General features: G+C 37.7%; 1 protein-coding gene and 1 long non-coding RNA gene across 14 annotated transcripts in view; one reads left to right on the top strand and one right to left on the bottom strand.

The window, feature by feature from the left end:
- Positions 1-22,158, top strand: part of PSD3 (pleckstrin and Sec7 domain containing 3) — a 746,112-nt gene that overhangs the window by 270,989 nt on the left and 452,965 nt on the right. The window contains exon 1 of one of the 13 annotated variants that reach the window (XM_040497466.1): positions 9,450-9,505. The exons of 10 other annotated variants lie outside the window; for them this stretch is intronic. Coding sequence is in view for 1 of the 3 variants with exons in the window: in XM_040497312.1 (XP_040353246.1) it covers positions 19,632-19,662 (31 nt within the window). In the remaining 2 variants the exon portion in view is untranslated. Of the gene's footprint in view, positions 1-9,449; positions 9,506-19,220; positions 19,663-22,158 lie in introns of those variants that run through there. 2 more of the 13 variants (XM_040497312.1, XM_040497383.1) reach the window with 2 other exon arrangements.
- LOC121045109 (uncharacterized) lies at positions 779-20,461 on the bottom strand. The gene is made up of 2 exons (XR_005797597.1): positions 20,039-20,461; positions 779-960 (listed from the first exon to the last, which is right to left on the bottom strand). It is a non-coding gene; the product is annotated as an uncharacterized LOC121045109 (long non-coding RNA).

The raw sequence follows: 22,158 nt of genomic DNA, 5'->3' as shown, positions 1-22,158 counted from the left end.
GGAGAAATGCTGATGTACTGGAAATAGGCCTGGGCAAAGAATCAAGAAGCCTGGATTTTTGTTTGCATCAGGTATAAGATGCCAAAAACTTCCTTCAAGGCAAGTAAAAGCATTCCTGAGAGTATTTACCCTTTCAACATACAATAAATATGTATAGTTGCTAAGCTAGAGATATAGAAATAAAGCCTACAGTCTGACTGAAGTCTGGTTGGGGAAACAGACAAATAATATGATGATTCTAACACACTGTGATACCTGCTATAGTAGAAGTAAGAACAGGAAGTTTTGAGAGGCCATTGGAGGCACACCTAAGTTAGACTGGAGGGAAGCCTTCCTGGGAGAGGTGATTATCTGAGCAGAGTTTTTGAGGGTCAGGTCAAGTGGGTGCTGGGAAGAAACATGTATGAGACAGGGTAAGGAGCATATATAAAGATAGGTTGCTATGAACACCATGGCTTGTTCAGATCAACTGGTGTCAACATGGGAGGAAGGAGGGAGGAGGCTTGGGGCAGGCAAAGAGCAGGTTGTGATCTGTTTTGTATGCCATGCTGAGGAGTACACATAGTATTTAGTTTTTAAAATAATGGATTTTTCATATTTGGGATTTAGGAAATCATTCTGGAAGTAGTGTAGGAATTGGGTTGCAGTTATGGAAAGGTGAGATTAGAAAGGCAGTGTACCTTGTTAGGAAGGTCCATACACACACATACAGACATGTGTGCGTGTGCGCGCGCGCGCACACACACACACACACACACACACACACACACACACACACACTAGTGGCTTAAGCAAAATGAGTTTACTGTTTTCTTCCCTGGGAGGAATCCAGACAGATGATTTAGAGCTCAGATGCTGGTTTCACAGTGTTAGGTGATCCTGACTCCTTTGAACTCTTTGGTCTGCCATCCTTAGAACATTTCATCTTTTGATGTGGTTGCCGGAGCTTTGGCCATATTCCTTGAGAGTCAAAAGGTAGAAGAGGAGAATTAGGTAAAGGGGCATGTGCTATCTGTAATATAAAGATATTTTGGGGAAGTTGCTCCAGAACACTTTCAGGTATGGCTCATTGTTTATAGTGCTGTGCCAAGGTTGCAGTTAGCTATGAGGGAAATGTTGAAAGTGTAATCTTTATTCCAAATGGCCATGGACCCAGCTAAAAAAATTGGGAATTCTGTTACTATAGGAGGAGGAGAAATGGACAGTTGGGGTTCATCTACCAGTTTCTCTGCCACAGAGTTGTGCAGGAGTGCAGGGCACTGGGGAGGAGGATGGGTGAGGCAGTGGGTAGAGAAGAGACTTACTGTGGATAGAGTGAGGTGCCACTGCTGGCAACTGATTGCTGTGGAAGGGAAGAAAGGAGGGCATGGAGGGTAGTTTCTGCTTTGGGAGGCTGGGTAGATGGTGGTGCCTTTTCACAAGGTACAGTTTCAAAGGAGGAGCAAGTTTGGGGTAAGAAAAAGAACGGTGATATGTTGGACATGTTTGAGATTCCTATGGCACATTCAGGTAGAGACATCCAGTGGGCAGGTGGGTATACAGGTCTGGGCCCGAGAGAAGAGATTTTGAAAGGGGATATAGGTCTGCCCAAGGAGCATGTGTAAAATGAAAAGAAGAGTGAATATGGCATTTTGAAGAAAAAAAAATTAAAGGGCAGGCTGAGAGAGTAGTGTTTAAAAGAAAATTAGCAGGTTTAGCTAGAGAGATAGAAGGAAAATCAGAACAGAAAGATTTGAAAAATAAGAAAGGATTTTAATAAGGGAGTAATTCGTACTATAGATGAATCTAGTAAGATAAAAAACTGAAGTGGCTAAAAATTAGGAGGTAACTGAATGTAATAAAATAGAGAAATATGTGTGTGCGTAGATAACTCTGTATGTCAGATGTGTATGTATGTATGTATGTACGTACGTATGTATGTATGTATGTATGTATGTATAAAGTTGTTTAGATTAAAGTTGTTCAAATCACTCAGGGTAGATGGTTGCTATTTCCCTGAAATAACCTTGGGAGTGGCCTACATACTCTGTGCCTGTCACCCTTGGCAGCCCACTTTGGACTTTTGTCACTGAGACAGGATAGTGACTGAATCTCTCAGGCTAGAATTCTGGATATATTTACTGATAAGAGAGAATGTTTTTATGGGTATAGTGGGGGTAGATATTTAATACAAGGACTAGTGTGCCCTAAGCATCATTAAATGGTTTAAAATATGTGATGAAATATTAGGATCTCACCTGCCACTGTCTACCACCTTCTTTGAGCTTTATAGCATCAGGCTGAGTGAGCATGAGGGACTTGTCAGAACTGTAGAGGCCATGATTAGATGTGGAACTGGACATGCTGCATCTTCATTTTAGGATAATCCAATACCTAGAGGTATGATTAATTCATAGGCCCAAAATGATTTTGAAAACTGGAGCATCTTTTATATCATTTTAACCTAAGTACAGATATCTATGGCAGATTTCTAGGTTTTCAACTTCAATGAGTAGAATTTTTTTTTACCTGAAAGCTTGGAAAGAAATTTTTTGAAAATACAGAATTTTATTCTGGAGCTCTAAATTGTTTATGGAATTCTGTTAATAGTTAGACAACACTTCCCTCTGGTGGACAAAGTGTAACACATTTTGGTAGCAGGTGTCAAATTGTCAAGTGCCATTTGCTTTTCCGGCTGGCAGATTTCTTGCAGATTTGTTTTGGAGGTTAGTTAATATGCTTTTGTTCTTTCTGCCTAATCTAATCTGGAGGTTTATAAAAATTCCAGTGGTGTACAAATATGCCTTAAATCTGTTGTGTCTTAATCTCATTATGATGTTGTGAAATTAAAGATTTTGGAATTTCCATGGCAAAAAACACACAAGTTTTTGAAATAAAAATGTTAATCAACTATACTCTCAGATGGACATTTTGGTAGGCCCGTGATAATAATATTGCTTGAATACAAGATGCATTAAGATAATATATGCAACCTAGTCTGGGGTGCTGTTGTTTATTTTTTTCTCATATATAAATTTAGCAAAAACTTCCAAAGAAGTCAGTATTATTGGAGATGTAATAATTGAAAGACTAATGTGGAAGGTCCTGAATTCCTTAACTGATAATTTTTGGTTGCTGCATTTGTTTTGTTTTGTTTTGTATTAAATTATGGTATAGGGTGACAGTGGGATATTTTTAATTTTTTGCGTTCAATCTTGAGTGAACATTTTTACACATTTATTATGTAACAGATACTCTACTAGAAAATTTTTATATGAGATTAAACCTCAGAAGAATCCTCTGATCCTCTGATACTAGTCCACTCTCCCACCCATTCCCCCCCTTATTTCACAGATGACACTCATTGAGGGTTAAATAATTAAACACAGCAAATAAGGCATGGAACTGACATGCCAGCTTGAGTGTGACTTGAGTGAACCTAAGTCTTCCACAATATTCTACATTTTTAGAGAATCTGATCAAAGTGCTGCTGTACCCCAGTTGCCATTCTACATGAAAATAGGCTGTAATTCTGACTTTGTCATTAATTGGTATCATGACACTGGATAAACTGTTTAACTTTTTGGCTTTTCTTTCTTTCTTTCTTTCTTTCTTTCTTTCTTTCTTTCTTTCTTCCTTTTTTGTTTTTTTTTTTTGGCTTCACTTTCTTTCTTTCTTTCTTTTTTTTTTTTTTTTTTTGTAAATCTTGGAATCAGGATCTTCATGTCTAAGGTTTGGGGAATGAGGAGATGGTGGTATGAGTTCATGCTCCACCCCAGTCAGCTAGAGGCACGTCCTCTTTTATCTCTTTCACATATTGGACTACTGTGTGAGATACCACTTGAAGGCAGAATTCTTAAAAAAATTATGCTGTTGGTCTGTACGATTTCTTAGATGTCATGTAGCTCGTTATTTTTTGACAGATGTTAATGCAGTGCAGTACCTCCTTGTATTTTCCTTTGGGAGGGAAAGTAGATATGGCCTGAGTCATCAGATTATTTAATGCATGTTCTTTTCCATTGGTAGTGTTAGGGTGCTGATGACAGGACCATTAAATTAGAAAGAAAGTAGACTGTTGATGGGGGCCATCTTCTGTATCTGAGAATAAGGAGACATCTAAATTCCTTATCCACTATAATTGGGGCACCCAGCCTGCCCCTTTTTCCTTGCACTGAAACTTCAACAACCCAACCCTTCTCATCCATAGGGAAATTATAATGCCAGGAATATGATAGAAGTAAAAAAAATACACAAAAACACTGAAACATAAATTAAAATTTCTATTTGCTTTTAATATTGTAGAATTAGAGATTTCTTGGCAAGATATAAAATAACAGTGAGCAAACCAAGCACCCTTTCAACCTAGCTATGTTACCTGTGCTTTTCCCCAACAATTTTTTTTCCTTATTGTGCCTGTGGTGTTCATATATTAGAGTATCTAGTCAGTGTTCATTCACTTGATAAGACAGTGGTATGACCAAGGCCAGGGTCCAGTCTTAAGGAATAGATAACTTTTTTTTTCAGTATATCAGGAAACTTGCAGACCATTTTACAGAAATGTTTCTGTTAGTTATAAAGGTGGCATGAACAAATGAACAGGGATGACTCAATGCATATAACCCAACTATACTAGGAAAAAGCAATTTAGAGAGCTTGCCCTTTTGATGATGGATTGCTAAATATTTAAAATATGGCCTGTTTAGTTGTCCTTGGGGCAACTAGCATGGTGAACTTTGAGTTAACCCTGGTTAAAAAAAGATAATTTTAAAAAGAAGATTGAGGGGCACCTGGGTGGCTAGGTTGGTTAAGCGCCGACTTCGGCTCAGGTCATGATCTCACAGTTAATGGGTTTAAGCCCTACATCAGGCTCTGTGCTGACATCTCAGAACCTGGAGCCTGCCTCGGATTCTGTGTCTCCCTCTCTCTCTGCCTCTCCCCTGCTTGTGGTCTGTGTGTCTGTCTCTCAAAAATAAATAAAGGTTACCAAAAAAACACAAAGAAAAGATTGAGACCCTGTTTTAATGTTCTTTTTATTTTATTTTTTAAAAAAAAATTAATGTTTATTTTTGAGAGAGAGAGAGAGAGAGAGAGAGAGAGAGGCAGAGAGAGAGAGGGAGACAAAAAATCTGAAGCAGGCTGCAGGCTCTGAGCTGTCAGCACAGAGCCCAACGTGGGGCTCAAACCCATGAGCCATGCGATCATGACCTGAGCTGAAGTCACTTAACCTCAGTCACTTAACTGAGATTTGTATTGCTTTTGTTCTTATATCTAGGTAATTAAAAATAAGAGAAAAAAGCAGGGGCAGGAAATAAGTTTCTCTTGCTTAATACATTTAATTGATTTCTATAAATATTTGAGTATTTGCTATGTATCCAGTGCTGCTAATCACTGCTTAGAAGAAGCTGATGAACTTAAAGCAAGATGAAATATATATTCGGAGCCATTTAATAGAGTATGATGTAGTAAGTGCCAGATAATTGATTTAAACCTCATGAACAGATGACTAATTCCATGTTAAAGATCTTGCAGGGACAGACTGTTGAAATCATGAGCAGTGTGGGAAATCAGGGATATGTGGTCATCATACTATATACAGCAGAGGAGACAACACAGCAGGGTATGAAGGAGTCATCAGAGACTTGGAGGGATGTTAATGTGTTCTCTGTCTTAAAGGATAGGTGATATTTGAATATATTTGAATATTTGAAAGAATGGGGAGAGTATTCTGTTTTGCAGAAGATGAGAATTATGTTATGGAAACAGTGGAATATTGACACAAGTGGAGAGGTGAGTTAAGGTATCATGGCCTTTTCTATCAGTTCATAAAATTGTGATTTAAAGTCTATGCCCTGAGAAGCTTTTTTAAATCCTTCTCAATCTGATTGACCATCCATTTCTTTGAGGGCCCTCTGTACCTTAGTGTCTGCCTCTGCTTTTGAATCAGTCATTCTGAAAGGCACTAACTTATTTACAGCTTTTTCTTTCTCTAAATGAGACTGACACTACACCTTGTTACCTTGATAGGAATTTGGCTATTTTTGAAATTCCACGTTCATCATTTTACCTATTACATTCATAGTAGATTGATTACTACTACAGATAGTTTGATTTTAACTATTTTATATTGAATCATAAAATTTAGATTTTTGTGATGTCTTGCTCTCATTCTCATGTGCTGAGTGCAAAAGACATAAAAATTGAATCCTGTTTAGCAGTACATTTAATCAATTTGTCTTATGAAAAAAGACTAAATGAAAGGAAATTAAAATTCGGCCACTTATGTATCATGAATATTATTGTGTTTTTTATTTATCTGCTGTGTGTTATTCTACTGGTATTTAGGAACTCATTTTTATTTCTGAAGTTGAGGGTTTTTGTTTGTTTTTTTAATGTTTATTTTTGAGAGGGAGAGGGAGAGAGAGACGTGAGCCTGGGAGAGGCAGAGAGAGAGGCACACACAGAATCTGAAGCAGGCTCCAGGCTCTGAGCTGTCCACACAGAGCCTGACGTGGAGCTTGAACTCACGAACCGTGAGATCATGACCTGGGCCAAAGTTGGATGCTTAATGGACTGAGCCACACAGGTGCCCTACTGAATTTGAGTTTTAAAGAGATATTTTACAATTAGTTGCTCATGATGATTTTTCTTAACTTGGGTTGTTGTTTTAGGATATGAAACTGCCACTTCTGATGTTTGAGGTTTAGCAGTAACGTGTTCACCCTAGAAGAACTGTGCTTGATAGAGGTATCTCTAGGCCATGTGATCCTTCCTAGCAAGCAGCAACATGAAATTGAAATCTGCAAGTCATTGCTGATATTTCTCCTCTCCCCTCCTACCCATTTGCTCTTAACTATAAAATTCTTCATTTCCACTGGTTATGATCTTTGACATCTGATTTGGGTGTAATAGTTTTTGTTTTGTGACAATGTAAAAAAAATATTTCCAGATCCTTTTGGTGTATTAAAATTTCTTTGAATTACTTAACTTAAAAGGAAAATTTCTTAGGTGATTGAGAGCTGTGAATGCCTAACATGAGACCCTCTGAGGGAGGATTTCTCCTCTTTAGAGTGTCTGTGAGAGCCCAGAAATTTTATGCAAATTTTATGTAAATATCCATCTGGGTGTTTCCTATTGGGAGAGGGTCCATAGCTTTTTCTAAGTGGTCCATTTTACCGAAAAAGTTAAGAATTGCTTCTCTGAGACTTGGGTAACAGAAAAATCAGTTTAAGGATTATGTTTTCCTAGTCCTACAAATATAACTACTATCTTAAATCAAGCACACTAATACTATGTTTATAATAAAATAACCTCTTTTAAGTAGTTCACTTATTGAATCTATATTGTCCTTTTTGTTTGTTTGTTTGTTTGCATATTATACCTCATACTGGAAAGGCCCAAGCGATTGATTTATATATATTTTTTCCATTTAAAAGTTGATGTAATTACTGTATAGGGATCATTTGGTATAATTTTCATTGAAATGGTGAGTGGTGAAAATTTTTGAGGTCCATATATCCATGGATTGCCTTGTAACTTATCATCATCATGTTAGTAAAGAATTAATGAATACCAGGCACCTGGGTGGCTCAGTTGGGTAAGGGTCTGTCTTTTGATTTCGGCTCATCATGATCTCACGGTTCCTGGGGTTGAGCCCCGTGTTGGGCTCCACCCTGACAGTGTGGTGCCTGCTTGGGATTCTTTCTCTCCCTCTCTCTGCCCCTCCCCTGTTCAGGTATGGGTATGAATGCATGTGCATGCGCACACTTTCTCTCTCAAAGTAAACTTAAAAAAAAAGAATTAATGAATAGCTTTTAACGTTTGAACACTATGGTAGTTATCCAGGACATAGAAAATGTGAGATAAAAAGTAAGTAGGGAAGGCGGTATGAAATCATGAATACATAAGGACCCAATGAAAAGTACAGGCAATATATGTTTTAAGGCTAAAATGGAGGGAACGATCACTATGAGTTGGGTTAAGCATGGAGGACTTCAGTGAGAAGTAGAATTGGAGTGGGGACATGAGTGATGAGTAAGACATTGTTGGAAAGGAGGGAGTAACTATAAAATAGTTTTATTAGAACACAGTCATAGATTCATTTACTATGGTCTGTGGCTGTTTTTGCTATTATGGCAGAGTCACATATTTACATAGAGACTCTATGGCCCTTGAAACTGAAAATATTTACTATTTAGTCCTTACAGAAAAGGTTTTGCTGATCCCAGTGTTAAACAGTTACAACTTTAATTTAGTCATACTGGGAGTTTATTTAAAATTTGTTTTGTTTAGGTGAAGGGGAGGCATATAGTGGGACAGTGATGACAACAGTGCTTTAGGAAAAGTGCTTTATGAAGATTAATATAGCAAAATTAATTAGAGTATATTAAAGGATATGCATTCATGCTGAGGTGGGCAGTCTGTTTAGGACCAGTAGCTAATTCCTAAAGCAATAGTATCTGCTCTAGAGAAGTGATAGTAATAATGTAAATAAAGGGATAGACATAGCAGATTTTAAGAAACTAGTTAGTCTTAGATACTAAAGATATAGGGAGATGTAAGGACTCTAAAGAGTGGCACTGGGGCACCTGGGTAGCTCAGTCGGTTGGGTCATGATCTCACAGTTTGTGGGTTTGAGCCCTGCGTCGGGCTCTGTACTGACAGCTCGGAGCCTGAAGCCTGTCTTCAGATTCTGTGTCTCCCTCTCCCTTTGTCCCTCCCATGCACAAACTCTCTCTCTCTCTCTCATTCTCTCAAAAATAAATAAAACAACAAAAAAATTAAAGAGTGGCACTAAAGTGACAGGAGAGGTTAATGTTACATTGAAGTAGGAATTCTCTCTCAGACACTAGTTTTTCAGGGAAGGTAATCACTATGATTTTGACATGTTGAATATGTAACATGAGACATCTGTCAGATAGAAATTGTTGATTCTTTGCTTTTTTCTCTGCTTCTCTGGACAGACCCAACTTTCATGGGATGATAGGCACAGTTCCGAGCTGAGGCTGCCTTTAGTTGTTCACACCCCATACAAGATCCCAGGAAAGAGAGAATCTGTTTCCTCAGTCCCAAGTTTCCTTCTTCCTGGTAGTGCCTTTCAAAGTGTAAAGGCAAGATTATAATGTGGTTGTGTAACTCATGGTCTATTACTGGCAGTGACTTGACCACTGTCAGTGGTCTGTGTCAGAAGCACAGAGTAGAGTTCCCAATGGCTCTCTTGAGCATATAGTCAAGTTAGCCCATCATACAAAACTTAGATTCTTCCTTTGCATTCTTTACATGAGACACACATCTCTTCTAGACTCCTCCTGAGACACCCCCTGTCCCTTCCCCCCATAAACACTAACTTACTTAGTGCTATAACTATAACATAGTTTATATGTGAACTGCTTCTAGCTGTGGTTTACTTTGTATTTGTTTTCTCATTATGTTGTCATTAACCTAAGTTTCTCCTGTTATTATCATAGGTTGTGGGGTCCTTTTGCCAAGACAGATAGGAATGTAACCTTGAGACCTTTAACTGTCCTTGGTAAGATTTCTTTCATGTTTGGCTTCCTTCACTCTTTTTTTTTTTTTCAAGTTGTTATTTAAATTCTAGTTAGTTAGGGGCGCCTGGGTGGCGCAGTCGGTTGAGCGTCCGACTTCAGCCGGGTCACGATCTTGCGGTCCGTGAGTTCGAGCCCCGCGTCAGGCTCTGGGCTGATGGCTCGGAGCCTGGAGCCTGTTTCCGATTCTGTGTCTCCCTCTCTCTCTGCCCCTCCCCCGTTCATGCTCTGTCTCTCTCTGTCCCAAAAATAAATAAAAACGTTGGAAAAAAAATTAAAAAAAAATAAATTCTAGTTAGTTAACATATAGGGTAATATTTGTTTCAAGAGTAGAATTTAGTGATTCATCACTTACATATAACATTCAGTGCTCATCACAAGTGCCCTCCTTAATATCCATCACCCATTTCGCCCATATCCCACCCACCTCCCTCCCTCAACCTCAACGCTCAGTTTGTTCTTTATAGTTTAAAAGAGTCTCTTATGATTTACTTGACTTCCTTCTCTCTTGTAATTAAAAGGATATAAACTGGTCTGGAGTTCTCTTTCTCTCCTTGTTCTATTACCACAGTCCAAGTCTAGACCCTGCCCCAGGTATCTGGTCTGGCCGATTGTTTCTTTTGAATTGACTAAATTATTGACATCGTTTCCTTTTTATTTATAGTGGTCCCCATGTGATTAGTACTTTGTACTCAACAGAAGCGTGAGATGGACTAAAGCTCAGGAGAGATACTGGTTTTTGGATACCTGGAATTATCAGTGTAGAGCCCTACTTTGAAAAAAACATTTTGTAGTTTTCAGTTACTTTTTCATGTGACCTTTTCTAATTTTAATCTTACAGCAAGCTTGGGAGGTAAACATCTATTTGCCTACCTTATTGTTTGAATCCTGGATCAAAATTAATTGTAAATTTTCATTTTAGTGAGTACCAAAGGCCAGGGAAAAAGTTGACTTTTAATGAGTTTTTTTTTTTAAAGTAATAGTTGAAAGCTGAGACTCAGAAAGGCAAAATTATTTGCCCAAGTTATATAGTAAATAATGGAGCAAAGACTGATTGCCAGTAGTAATAGTAATATCAGCTAGTTCATACTAAATATTTCCTATGTGCTGAGTGCCATTTTAAGCACTTTATGTCTATTAACTCATTTAGGATATTTTTGCCACCATTCCAGTTTGTCTTTTGGATGATAAATATTTATTCCAAGCTCTAGCATTTTAGAAGGCAAAGAATACTAAGTGAGAAGAACAGTGAACTGCGAACTAATTAATTCTATTAACTATAATTATAGGGCAGAGGATATACAATAAGCCCAGGGGACAGCAGCATGGCAGAAGAGGTAGAACCACCTAGGACAGCATATTGCTAATGAAGCCAATGGGAGAGAGAGTTTCTAAAAGAAATTCTATTCCCTTCCATCCTTTGGCTGACCAGATTGTGCTCTGTTGTTGGGGCTGGGTCTGGAGTTGTTCTGATCTTGCTTCCCTGCCATCTAGTTCATAGCTGCCTTATTGGTGCCTACAGAGAGGTGCAACATTACATTTTACACTAATATAATTGATACAAGATGCGAGATTTTGAACAGAATATCTTACTGAAAGAAGGAAAGAAAATAGAAACAACAAATAAAGGAGCTTCTAGGATAGAGAATTATGTTAAGTATGGCCTACTGAGCCCTTCTGGCTAGCTTCAGTTGCCCATTTAAATAGTTGCCAAGTTTTTTATGTTAAGGGAAATTCAATTCCTCATTGAATTTGCTTTCAAGTTTTACCTTTGTGTATGGATGAGGATCCTCTCATTGCCTCTTTAGCTCAAGACTCTACTTTCCTTCAGCTCTAATGCTATCCTCGTGATGTGGAAATGTTGGGGTTCAGAGCTGACAGCCAAGAGAGAATTCTTGAGACATCTTGGTGCAAAAAGGTGTTTTTTTGTTGTTGCTGTTTTTTAGTTTATTTTTGTTTATTTTTTGAGAGAGAGAGAGAGAGAGAGAGAGAGAGAGAGAGAGAAACAGAGAGAGCAAACAGGGTCAGAGAGAGAGAGGGAGAGAGAGAATCCCAAGCAGGCTTTGCACTGCACTGCATGGTTCAACCCACGAACCATGAGATCAAGACCTAGCCGAGATCAAGAGTTGGACGCTCAACCAACTGAGCCACCCAAGTGTCCCCAAAAGGTGTTTTTGTTTGTTTGTTTGTTTGTTTGTTTTAGCACAGGGACAGGACCTGTAGGCAGACAGAACTGCACTGGGGTTGTGATGGGTGACTGATTATATACCTTCAGGTTGGGAGGGGGTCAGGGATAGTGTAAGTCCAAGGTATCTGGGAAACATGGTTTCCAGGACCTTGAAGGGCTAGCTGCTGTTAGGAAAGGTCACTTATTACTGTTTAGTAAAAACTCACTCGTGAGACCCTTCAGATGTGTATCAGGGGACCATAAGCTTGGAGTATGATTGCCAACCTATATCTTGGTGGGGTAGAGATAAAAGAAGTTTCTAAAGAAATTTTTGTATGTTCAAGTAGGCTTACAGGATCCCCGAGGTTGGGAGAAAGTTAAGCTAAGATTGCATTTTGCCCTGAGCAAAGTGTCATAGAGGCAGCTGTCTTTCCAGAGGAAGGTCACTCTGCCTATCTCAAGGACTTGTCATTGGGCTATAAGTTGTAAGGAAATTTAATTTTTTTCTTCTGCCTTTGTTTCCCACATGTTTCCTGGGTCTGCTACATGAGGAAGGCAGTCTCCTGGCTGTAAAATTTCTCCCTGTTTGTAACATGCAACCTGAGTTTTATGCCATCTTGAACTGGCCTTGCAGTTTGTTGTTTGTGCTTCCTGGGTACCTCAGTGGCATGGGGATACATCAATGAACAAAATAGAAACAAGTCAATGACTTCAGGGAAGTTTCAGTTTGGTGTTTGGGGGTTTATATATTGATTACATTCTGAATATTAATTAGCAAGCTGTCAATATAAGAACCTACTTAGGGTAATATTGGAAATAACCAGACTATTCAACAATAACTAGATTATATTATAACTAAAAATGTTTACATTGTTTATATTAATAAATAATAACATGATATTAGCATTACTGTAAATAAGTTAGTACAGTCAGCAAGGGAAAAAAAGTTCAAATTCCCAAACTGTGCTAGATTAAAAGAGAGGAATGAAGTATAACCCAGTGTTAAGTAATGATTTTGTTTGTTTCCTTCTGCTCTTCTGTATATTCATATTTGTACTGGCAGCTAAATTCCTTCTTCGTTTTTTTTAACTTTGGCCCGAGGGATATTTCTTGCTCTCTTTATCTTTTAATTGTGTGTTGGCCAGTTTTCTTCAACTTGATACTCTTGATCTGTAAAAAGGAGTTAATATCTTATGGTAGGGATGTTTTCCTGAGAAAGTTATCAGAAAAGAAGGAGTGGCCTTATATTCAAGTTGTTACTGTTTCTGTATTAGAGATGTTTTAATTACTTTCAGTAACAAAGAACTTTTGGAGAAAACACATAGCTTGAAACCACTAGATATAATGCTAGTTGGGATGCTTCAGAGATTACTAAAACAGGTTTAAAAAAAGGAGGAGAAAATATATTTAATTACACAGTTAGTAATTATTCCTGAGGAAATGATCCTAGAATTGGAAATGTCAAAGGTCATTGTAATGAAGCTTTTTAAAGATGATTTCCAAAGGACATACAGTAAGTGGTTACATTGTGGGGATCACCTAAAGTGAATGGATACTGTAGATTAGGATAGAATTTCCAATTGTAGCATCACACAGATTTAAATATTGCTGTATCTTAAGACAGAACTAAAGATATAATACAACTCAAAGTTAAGACTCTAGCGGTGGCAAAGACCCTAATGACAAATTGCATGTGAAAAGCTTTAATAAAATAATTCTCTAAAATGTAAGTTAATAAAAGCTATTTTTTAAATTGTTTTATGTGAAATGTTGTTAAATATATGTACAAAATTAACATAAAAATAAACTGTATAAAATTAGCCAAATTATAGGCAAATTTGTGCAAATATGTACAAATTAACGTTAAAAGTGTTAAAAGATAAACTGAGGTCTATTAAAAATTTTAAGAGTTTATTTGAGCTCAAGTTGATTTGAATCAGTATCCAATATAGGAGATAGGAAGGAGCTCCAACTTGCCGTACAAAGAGGCATAAGGGAATAGGAACAAAAAAGATACAGTAGGCAACAAAGTGGGGTGGTTCTTGCAAAGTTACTTTCCTTCAGGTGTTAGCAAGGGTCTGTCAGGCATATTACCTAACTAGTACTGATCAGGTGATTCATTCCTGATTGACTGGTTTAAGATTACATTTCTGGAAGAGCCAAAACTGTAATTAAGTTATGTCTCAGTTTGGTCATGTGGAGTTAGCAATAAGTGACTCCATTTGGTGCCAGTTGTCTCATTTTTTATTTCTATTTTTTATTATTATTTTTTTTTTAATTTTTTAACGTTTATTTTTGAGACAGAGAGAGACAGAGCATGAACAGGGGAGGGGCAGAGAGAGAGGGAGACACAGAATCTGAAGCAGGCTCCAGGCTCTGAGCCATCAGCCCAGAGCCCGACGCGGGGCTCGAACTTATGGACCGCGAGATTGTGACCTGAGTTGAAGTCGGACGCTTAACCGATTAAGCCACCCAGGCGCCCCTATTTTGTGTTGTTTTTAACATAGGTTACCTTTTACCTTAGAGTGGTCTTTTTTGCTTTTAACAGTATTTCATAGTATAAGGCTCTGGCATTATACCAATCTTGGTATTGCTCACTCCTCTTTTCTGCTCACTTGGATTTATTTCATGTTGTATCTTCCAAGATTCTATTTATCTCTTTACATGAAGCTTAGACTGTACTTTATAATAGAGACAATAGACTAATATATAAAAACTAAATTTTTGTAATCCTGAAATTGGCATCGAGTTTTGTTGTTATTGTTGTTTTTATTTTTGTGTGTGTGTGTTTTTGTTTGTTTTAAGATCTAAGAACCAGACTTAAAAAGTAAACTGGAAACTGGCTCCTCATTTATTGGAATTAGCTCAATGTAAGAAAGTTGTTTCAAATAAGGAATTATTGTTACCAGTTCTTCTGATAATCTTGTCTTCCACATGGATTTAGGAGTGAATGAAAGCAAACAATAAAATAATAGGGGATATGGTGATAAAAATTGGCATCATGTAATCAGTCTTGATTTGTAAGAAGGTTTTAATTCTAAAATCTCATATTAAATTGGATAACAGTTTGCTTGCCTGTCTGTATTACTTTGTTTTAAAATTTTGAGAAATAACACAGAGCCCTAGAAATAGTAGACATAGTAGGTCTGCAGGGCCACAACGGGGAAGGAGGCAGAGAGGACTGGGGAGAACACAACCCAGTCTTTAATATGGTTTTTGCAGAAAGGAATGGATAAGGCAGGGTAGGTCCTTGAATAAATTTAGGATTGGTAGTTCCTAGGTGTCCAGTACAAGGCCCTGGAGGGAATAGGGTAGGAGGAATATTGGTTTAAGAGTGTGAGAGATTGATTTAGGAAATGGGGTCTGACAGTGGATTGGTTGGTTTGTATATCAAAAGTGCACTCCCAGGGGAGTCCATTGCAATCTCTAGGAAATAGCTAATGGGATTGGGGAGGGGTGCTTTGCCTCTTCAAGATCAAGATACTCCAAATGCCAGAGCACCAATACAGGAAATAAGAAGATATAGTCAATACCAACTTTATGTAAATGTTCAAAATATTTTGTAATTTAAATTTCGTATGTTTATCAAAAACGTAAAATATTCCTTTAAATTTTAATGAAAAGGTACATTTGATAAATCTGGCTCTTTTTGATTTGTTTACTCTGATAGTTCTGGAAAAAACTGTTTTACAGAAGAGGTACAAACAGAAGATTGGTTTGAAATTTTTAATGGTTCTCTCCTTTGAATATTTTGATATTATATATCCTTTAAGAATAATGGCAGTGTTATTAGATTACATTTCAGAAAAAATATAATTGAGGACTTCAAGATGGCACTACTGTCAGCCTAAAGAGGTAAACTGAGGCAAGCTTGAATCACCAGAAATTGAGTTAGTTTGGGAATAGCAGAGCAATTGCAATTTGGGAAATGCTTGCTGTAGCAAGCTACAAGTGAGTCCATCGAGGGTTTGGGTCAGGCTGTATTTCTGGGCAAGGAGTGCAGAGGAAAGGGCCAGCCAGAGTTCAGGCAGGTAAGTTCATTGGCTTGAGGACGGGCAGAGAGTTGTGGCAGATGTTCATTGGTCAGGAGATAAGTCTTGGTCTTCTGTAATTCAGGCATTTATAGGAATCAGTCTCTTAGTTACTAAGTTCTGTTTTTCTGAGGGTGCATGTGTGAGATTCTCCATTTCATATCCCCTGGTTCCATTTTAGATTGAAAGAATTTTCACTTCACCTAGTTATGGACTCAAGTGCTGTTTTTTATACATACATTATTTAGAGATGGTGGCCATGAGAGACTAGAGAATATGTAACAAATTTACTTTTGAGTTTTACTTTTTGAAATAGGGAGTTTTACGTGTCAGTCTAAGATAGTGTTAGTTAAAGCCTAATGTGAAATGCTAGACATTTGGAATTGAGACATTTGTGAGGTGGAGACATAGTTCTTCACGGTCACTTGTAGTTGCAGTTATGTAGCCTTTATAATAGCAGTAACTTTGTCAAGCATCCTCATTCTTGTATTTTAGGCTTTTTGTTTGTTTTTCTCCTTTAACATTAGCTTAGTAGCATATACCCATTTAGAGACTGAAGGAAATTAAGATGAAGGAGGAGCTTTACACATGCTGTTGCTTCAGCCATTCAACCCTTTGTTGTTTTGTTTGTGGTAAGACAACACAGCTACTAAGTATTGGGAAGCAGTATGTTTTACTTTTTCTTTCCCCCAGGGTCATCCATTGACTTTTACTTGACATTGGGGAGGATGCAGGCTCAGAGGATGTTAACAGAAGAGTGATGAGAAGTAGCCCAACCCTCCAGTTAGCTGTTGAAACCATAGGGAAATTGTGACCTTCAGTTGTGTTTCATAGGAGCTGGAGAGTTGCATTTAGCAGAAAACTTGAATTAAATACTTGAACTAAAGGTTTATTTCTCTCCAACATAAGAGAAGATGGGAATGGGAGATCTATGGTGGGTTTGGGGACTCTCTTTTTGTTTGACCTCCCTAACAGGATGCTTACAGTTACGGATTGCTGCTTTAGGTCTAGCCTCCTTCCATATTCCCAGCAGAAGAAGTTGGGAAGGGCAAAAAGATAAATGCTTCTGTTTCTTCCCCATGTAGAGCTTTTTTGAAAGGCATGCCTGATAACTTCATCTGATATCTCATCTGATTCATTGATTGGTTAATGTGTATATGAAGCCAGCAAAGGTTGTCCTTTGTTTTTCTAACCAATTCTAGAAAAATAGCCGCTTTTCTTGGAGAGGTTTTCAAAAAGGGAGAGGCTTTTGAAAAATTGGCAGTTTTAGTAAAAAAAATGTGATATTGATACTAAAAGTAATGATGATTATGGAAAACAGTACTCATAAACTTTAAGCTCTTATTATATACTGGTTGCTACTTTGAGTGCTTTATTTATTTATAGGCATAGTTCATTAATTCTCAGAATAATCCCATTGTTTTCCTTATTTTTTTTTTTTTTGGATGAAAAAATTGAGCCCTTTTAGAGGTTAAATAATTTGCTTAAGTTGACATAATTGAAAAAGATGGAGCCCAGATTACAAGCCTGGATCCTGTGCTTTAACTATATTTTAATACTGCTTTATAATTGAAAAATCTGCATGGGCGCCTGGGTGGCTCAGTTGATTAAGCATCTGCCTTCAGCTCAGGTCATGATCTTGCAGTTTGTGAGTGTGAGCCCCGTATTGGGCTCTGTGCTGACAGCTCAGAGCCTGGAGCCTGCTTCGGATTGTGTCTCCCCCTCTCTCTGCCCCTCCCATGCTCTTGCTCTGTCTCTATCTCTCAATAATAAGTAAACATTAAAAAAAAAATATGCAGGGGCACCTGAGTGGCTCAGTTGGTTCGGCTCAGGTCAAGATCTTACCATTTGTGAGTTTGAGCCCCATGTCCGTCTCTGGGCTGACAGCTCAGAGCCTGGAGCCCGCTTCAGATTGTGTGTCTCCTTTTGTCTGCCCCTCCGCTGCTTGCACTCTGTCTCTCCAATTGTCTCAAAAATAAATAAACATTAAAAAAAATTTTTTTTAAAAATCTGCAGTTTAGGAGCACCTGGGTGCCTCAGTTGGTTAAGCCTCCAACTTCGTCTCAGGTCATGATCTGAACCCATGGTCCATGGGTTCAAGCCCTGCATCGGGCTCTGTGGTGACAGCTCAGAGCCTGGAGCCTGCTTCAGATTCAGGGGAGCCTCCTTCTCTCTCTGCCCCTCGCCCCCCCGTCAAAAATAAATAAACATTAAAACAATTTTTTTTTAATTTTTAAAAAACCTGCGGTATAGAAATAAGGAAACTAAAGATGAAAGATTTTAAGCCACTGTCTTAAGGTCACTTGAGTAGTCAGCAGTAATCTACTCCTGGGCATTATTTCCAGTTTCGGTATGCTTTCTCTAGGTTCACTTTCTACTTTTATCCTCTTATATATAGGCCAGTCTACTTGAGGGGTAGCTATATTTGGCTTGATGTGGTTCTAAATCTTGGAAACTGTATTCCTCCTTTAGAATTTTTTTGATAAGGAAGCCCTCAGGATGCAATTTAGCTTAGTGTTTGTGAGGGTGGACTTTGCAGCCATTGTGCCCATGTTTGAATCCTGCCCGTGCCAGTTTTAGCCACGTGATCTCGGACAAGTTACATAGCTGTTGTGTTTTCAGTAGTCTTATCTGTAAAATGGGTTCATATACTAGCTATCCCAAGGGCTGCTAGCAGAAATAGATGAATTAATATAGTAAACCTGCTTAGGATAGTGCCTGGCACATAGTAAGCATTAAATAAATATTTTCTATTCTGATTTTATTATTTAGCAGAAATTTACTTTCCAAATTAGACTTAACACATTTTCTAGAACCTATTAGCCTCTCTGTAAATGCATATGGAATGAATGAAAGTAACCATCAGTTGTTTTGTTGGCCTCTACTTTTTAAACTGATTGGAATATTAAGGTTACAGAAAATGAGTTCTTTTTAATTTTGTATTAACCTCCATTACCATGACTAAGGACCTGTATTACATTATGCTATTCATCTTATACTATTTTTCACTTCACTTTTCTTGTCTCCAAAACTATTAGTGTTAGTATTTTTATTGAAACTGTGTTGAAAGGTATTGCATATGTCCAGGGTACTATTAGTGATGTAAAAGTTTATGCCATCATATTTAAAACTAGATGTTAATGTCTTTGAATTTTTCATGTCACATTTTCCAAGTAATATCAATTACCCATTAAATATTAATTTAATCACAGGAATGATAATGTAATCATCAGTAAAATGACTTCAGATGGCAGCATCATTTAGCAGTGAGATAAGGACTGGCAAAGCAGGATTTAGGTCTTCCTACAGCAGCTTTCAACGTTGTATTTGCTCTTTCCTTTTCTGTTTAAACAACACAAGAATTAAACCCTTTTAAAGGGAACCTATCCATTTCTTTTCACAAATGTCATTCTCTCATCAGAGAAAATGCTGCATAATACTGAGATGACAGCCCCACCTCTGATGTCACAGAGGATGGTACAATCCTCCCGGAGCCTTTGCTGGGGTTTCTGCTGCCGCACTGGGGAAATGGTTACATTAAAGCTAACTCCCATCATCTCAATTATCTCCTTGGAAGTAGTTTTCACAAATATAGAAAAGCCCTACGGTGGTTGTTTTCGGTAAGCTACCAAGGTAGAGAGAGACAGGCAGAAAGAGGGCGAGCAAACGAGAGAACAGGCTGCTTAGCCTTTGTGAGAGAGGGACTGAGGCGGCAGCTCCTCTCAGCTAGGGTTTCTAGAGCTTAAAGTGCTTCCATCACCGTGTGCAGTGCAGGGCAAAAGGGGCTGCCAGGATATTTGAAACTAATTTGCTTCCAGTTGACTAGAACAGCAGATTTTGAATTAGCTGGCTTCTTTTCTAGCTAACTTTTCTCAAGCATTAAGCTGATGAACTGGGCATTTTCTATGATCAATGGGTAACTGCTGGAGCTACAGTAATCTCTGTGAGTAACCTCTATTTGTAGGTCTATGCAGGAAAATATATTTTTATATATCTATCTCTTGTAAAATGCTGCTGTGAAATGATCCATCTGTATTATTGACTGCTTTTGCTTACTAGTCTTGTCTTTTGACTGTCCCAGTAGGAGACTCCTGGGGCTAGACCAGGTTGTGCTGAATCCTGACATAGGGAAGAGCATACTGCATTATTTAGGGATGCCCACGCCAATATTTAACTCCCCAGCCATCAGAAAGATGCCACTTGCTCTCTGAATGCTTTTGCCCAGTACCTTACCTGGCTTTAACCTGGAATGTTTATTTTAGCATCTGACATTGGATTTTCCAAAATTTTTATTTTTAAATAGAAAGCAATATTCTTACCTGTGATTTTATTTCCTTTCATTGTTTTTGTTGTTGTTGTTGTTGTTGTTGTTGTTGTCCAATCAGCTTTCCTAGGAATACAGTTCTCAAAACCTATTTCTCTACTCTCTGTGATGCATTATATAGAAAGGAGGTGGAAAACGGGCTACCCCTGTAGTTTTAGAAATACATAATATTGTGGTGCTGGATGGGAATATGGGAGGAGTTTCTCTTAAAGAGCTCAAACTCCTTTCCATCTGCATGTCTAAAGTATGGCTATGTCTGAATACCCTAGAAAAGAACCAGGATTAGCCACACAGTAGCAACAGAAATGTTCTTAACTGTAGTTAAGGCTGAGATAGTATCTACTGGAGATTTATAATAGGTATTTTAACTCCTTAGTTTATACACGAGGGTTTGTTTTCTGTCGAAAGTGTCACTTTTAGAGTAATACAACATTTATTTTTCTCTCACCAGGGAATTTGACTTTAAACTTAATGTAAAATTTGCATTTCAGATATAGTTGGAATTATTGCACATGTTATTTTGCAGCTGAATCCTTAGCAAAACTGTGGGTCTCTTATTGAGCATGAAAATTACTGAATGCAAATATGAATCAGCTGAGGCTTATTACAGATTGGAGGCTGAGCGAGGTTGTTTACCATTGCATCTGACACCTGTCTTGATACACAGCAGTGCAGAGAAGTCCCCAGCTGTAGTTTATCATCTCTACTAGAACTCCAGCTGCTTGGCATTCATGGTTGTTGGTTTTTGTTTTTTTAAGGACTTGTATTTTGAAACATCAATTTCAATTTCTTAAATATTAATGTATTTTATTAAATATTTTATGTAAGAATTTGTATTAATACTACCACATTCATATTAACTTTAGTAGGAGAATGCCTATGTAAATAAAATTGTGAAATTATTTAAACGTTTAAACTTTTTTTGTTTTTCAAAATAAAAATTAAAAAAGTCAGTAAAGATCAGAGAAATGTTAAAATTGGGTTTTTCAGGGAATAGAATGGTGGTTATAAGAGGCTGGGGGTGGTGATGGAGGAAATAGGGAGATGTTGATCAAAGCGTACAAACTTCCAGTTATAAGATGAGTAAGTTCTGGGGATCTAATGTACAGCATAGTTATTATACTTAATAATATTGTATTATATATTTTGAAGCTGCTAGCAGAGCAGATCTTAAATGTTATCACCACAAGAAAATGGTTATGTGACATGATGGAGATGTTAGCTTAAACTATGGTGGTAATCATTTTGCAATCCAGAAGTATCAAAGTAACACGTACACCTTAAACTTACACAGTGGTGTAGGTCAATTATGTCCCAATAAAGCTGGAAAAAAATAAAAATAAAATAGGGTTTTTAAAAGCGTGAATTCCTAAACAAGAAGAAGTAGTAGAAAATAGATAGAATGGATGAAATCAGAGGAACAGCTCTAATCAGAAGTGATATGGCTGAAAGGAGAAGTACAACATGTGGACATAAAAAGAAACAAAAATTATGAGAAGGGGTTGACAGTGGAGAAACATTGTTTGAAAAAAGGAAACCAACTTTAAAAAGAACATGATTTTAAAGCTAGGCTTAAATTCAGCTCTTACCGCTCAGTATTTCCTCTCCATGACAAGAACAACGTTCTGCACATTGCAGAGACTTTGGTTTAAAATCAATGGGCTGAAAGCATAAGAGACTCTTAAAAACTGAGAACAAACTGAGGGTTGATGGGGGGTGGGAGGGAGGGGAGGGTGGGTGATGGGTATTGAGGAGGGCACCTTTTGGGATGAGCACTGGGTGTTGTATGGAAAGCAATTTGACAATAAATTTCATATATTGAAAAAAAAATAAAACCAATGGGCTGTTCCTTATATCACTCATTTTACCTTCTGTATGGTGTATAAGGTGCCACTCCTTAGCTTACAGAGCTTACTCTGAAATTGACTGGATGGTAAGCCAGTGTCATTTCCCCAGGGATTAGAAGTGAATGGGAAAAAAATGGGTTCTGAATCACTAGTATGTGAAATTTTGCTTGAAGTAAGTACAGCTGTAACTATTAATCACTCAGGAAAAAGAATGTTCAATTAATACAGTAGTCTTCTATTTGTGTGCACATGCTAATAGCTTGTGTAG

Source organism: Herpailurus yagouaroundi, unplaced genomic scaffold (genome assembly GCF_014898765.1).
Source record: "Herpailurus yagouaroundi ecotype Mexico unplaced genomic scaffold, PumYag 28, whole genome shotgun sequence".
In the NCBI taxonomy this organism is placed as follows: domain Eukaryota; kingdom Metazoa; phylum Chordata; class Mammalia; order Carnivora; family Felidae; genus Herpailurus; species Herpailurus yagouaroundi.
This window is presented reverse-complemented; position numbering and strand designations above follow the sequence as displayed.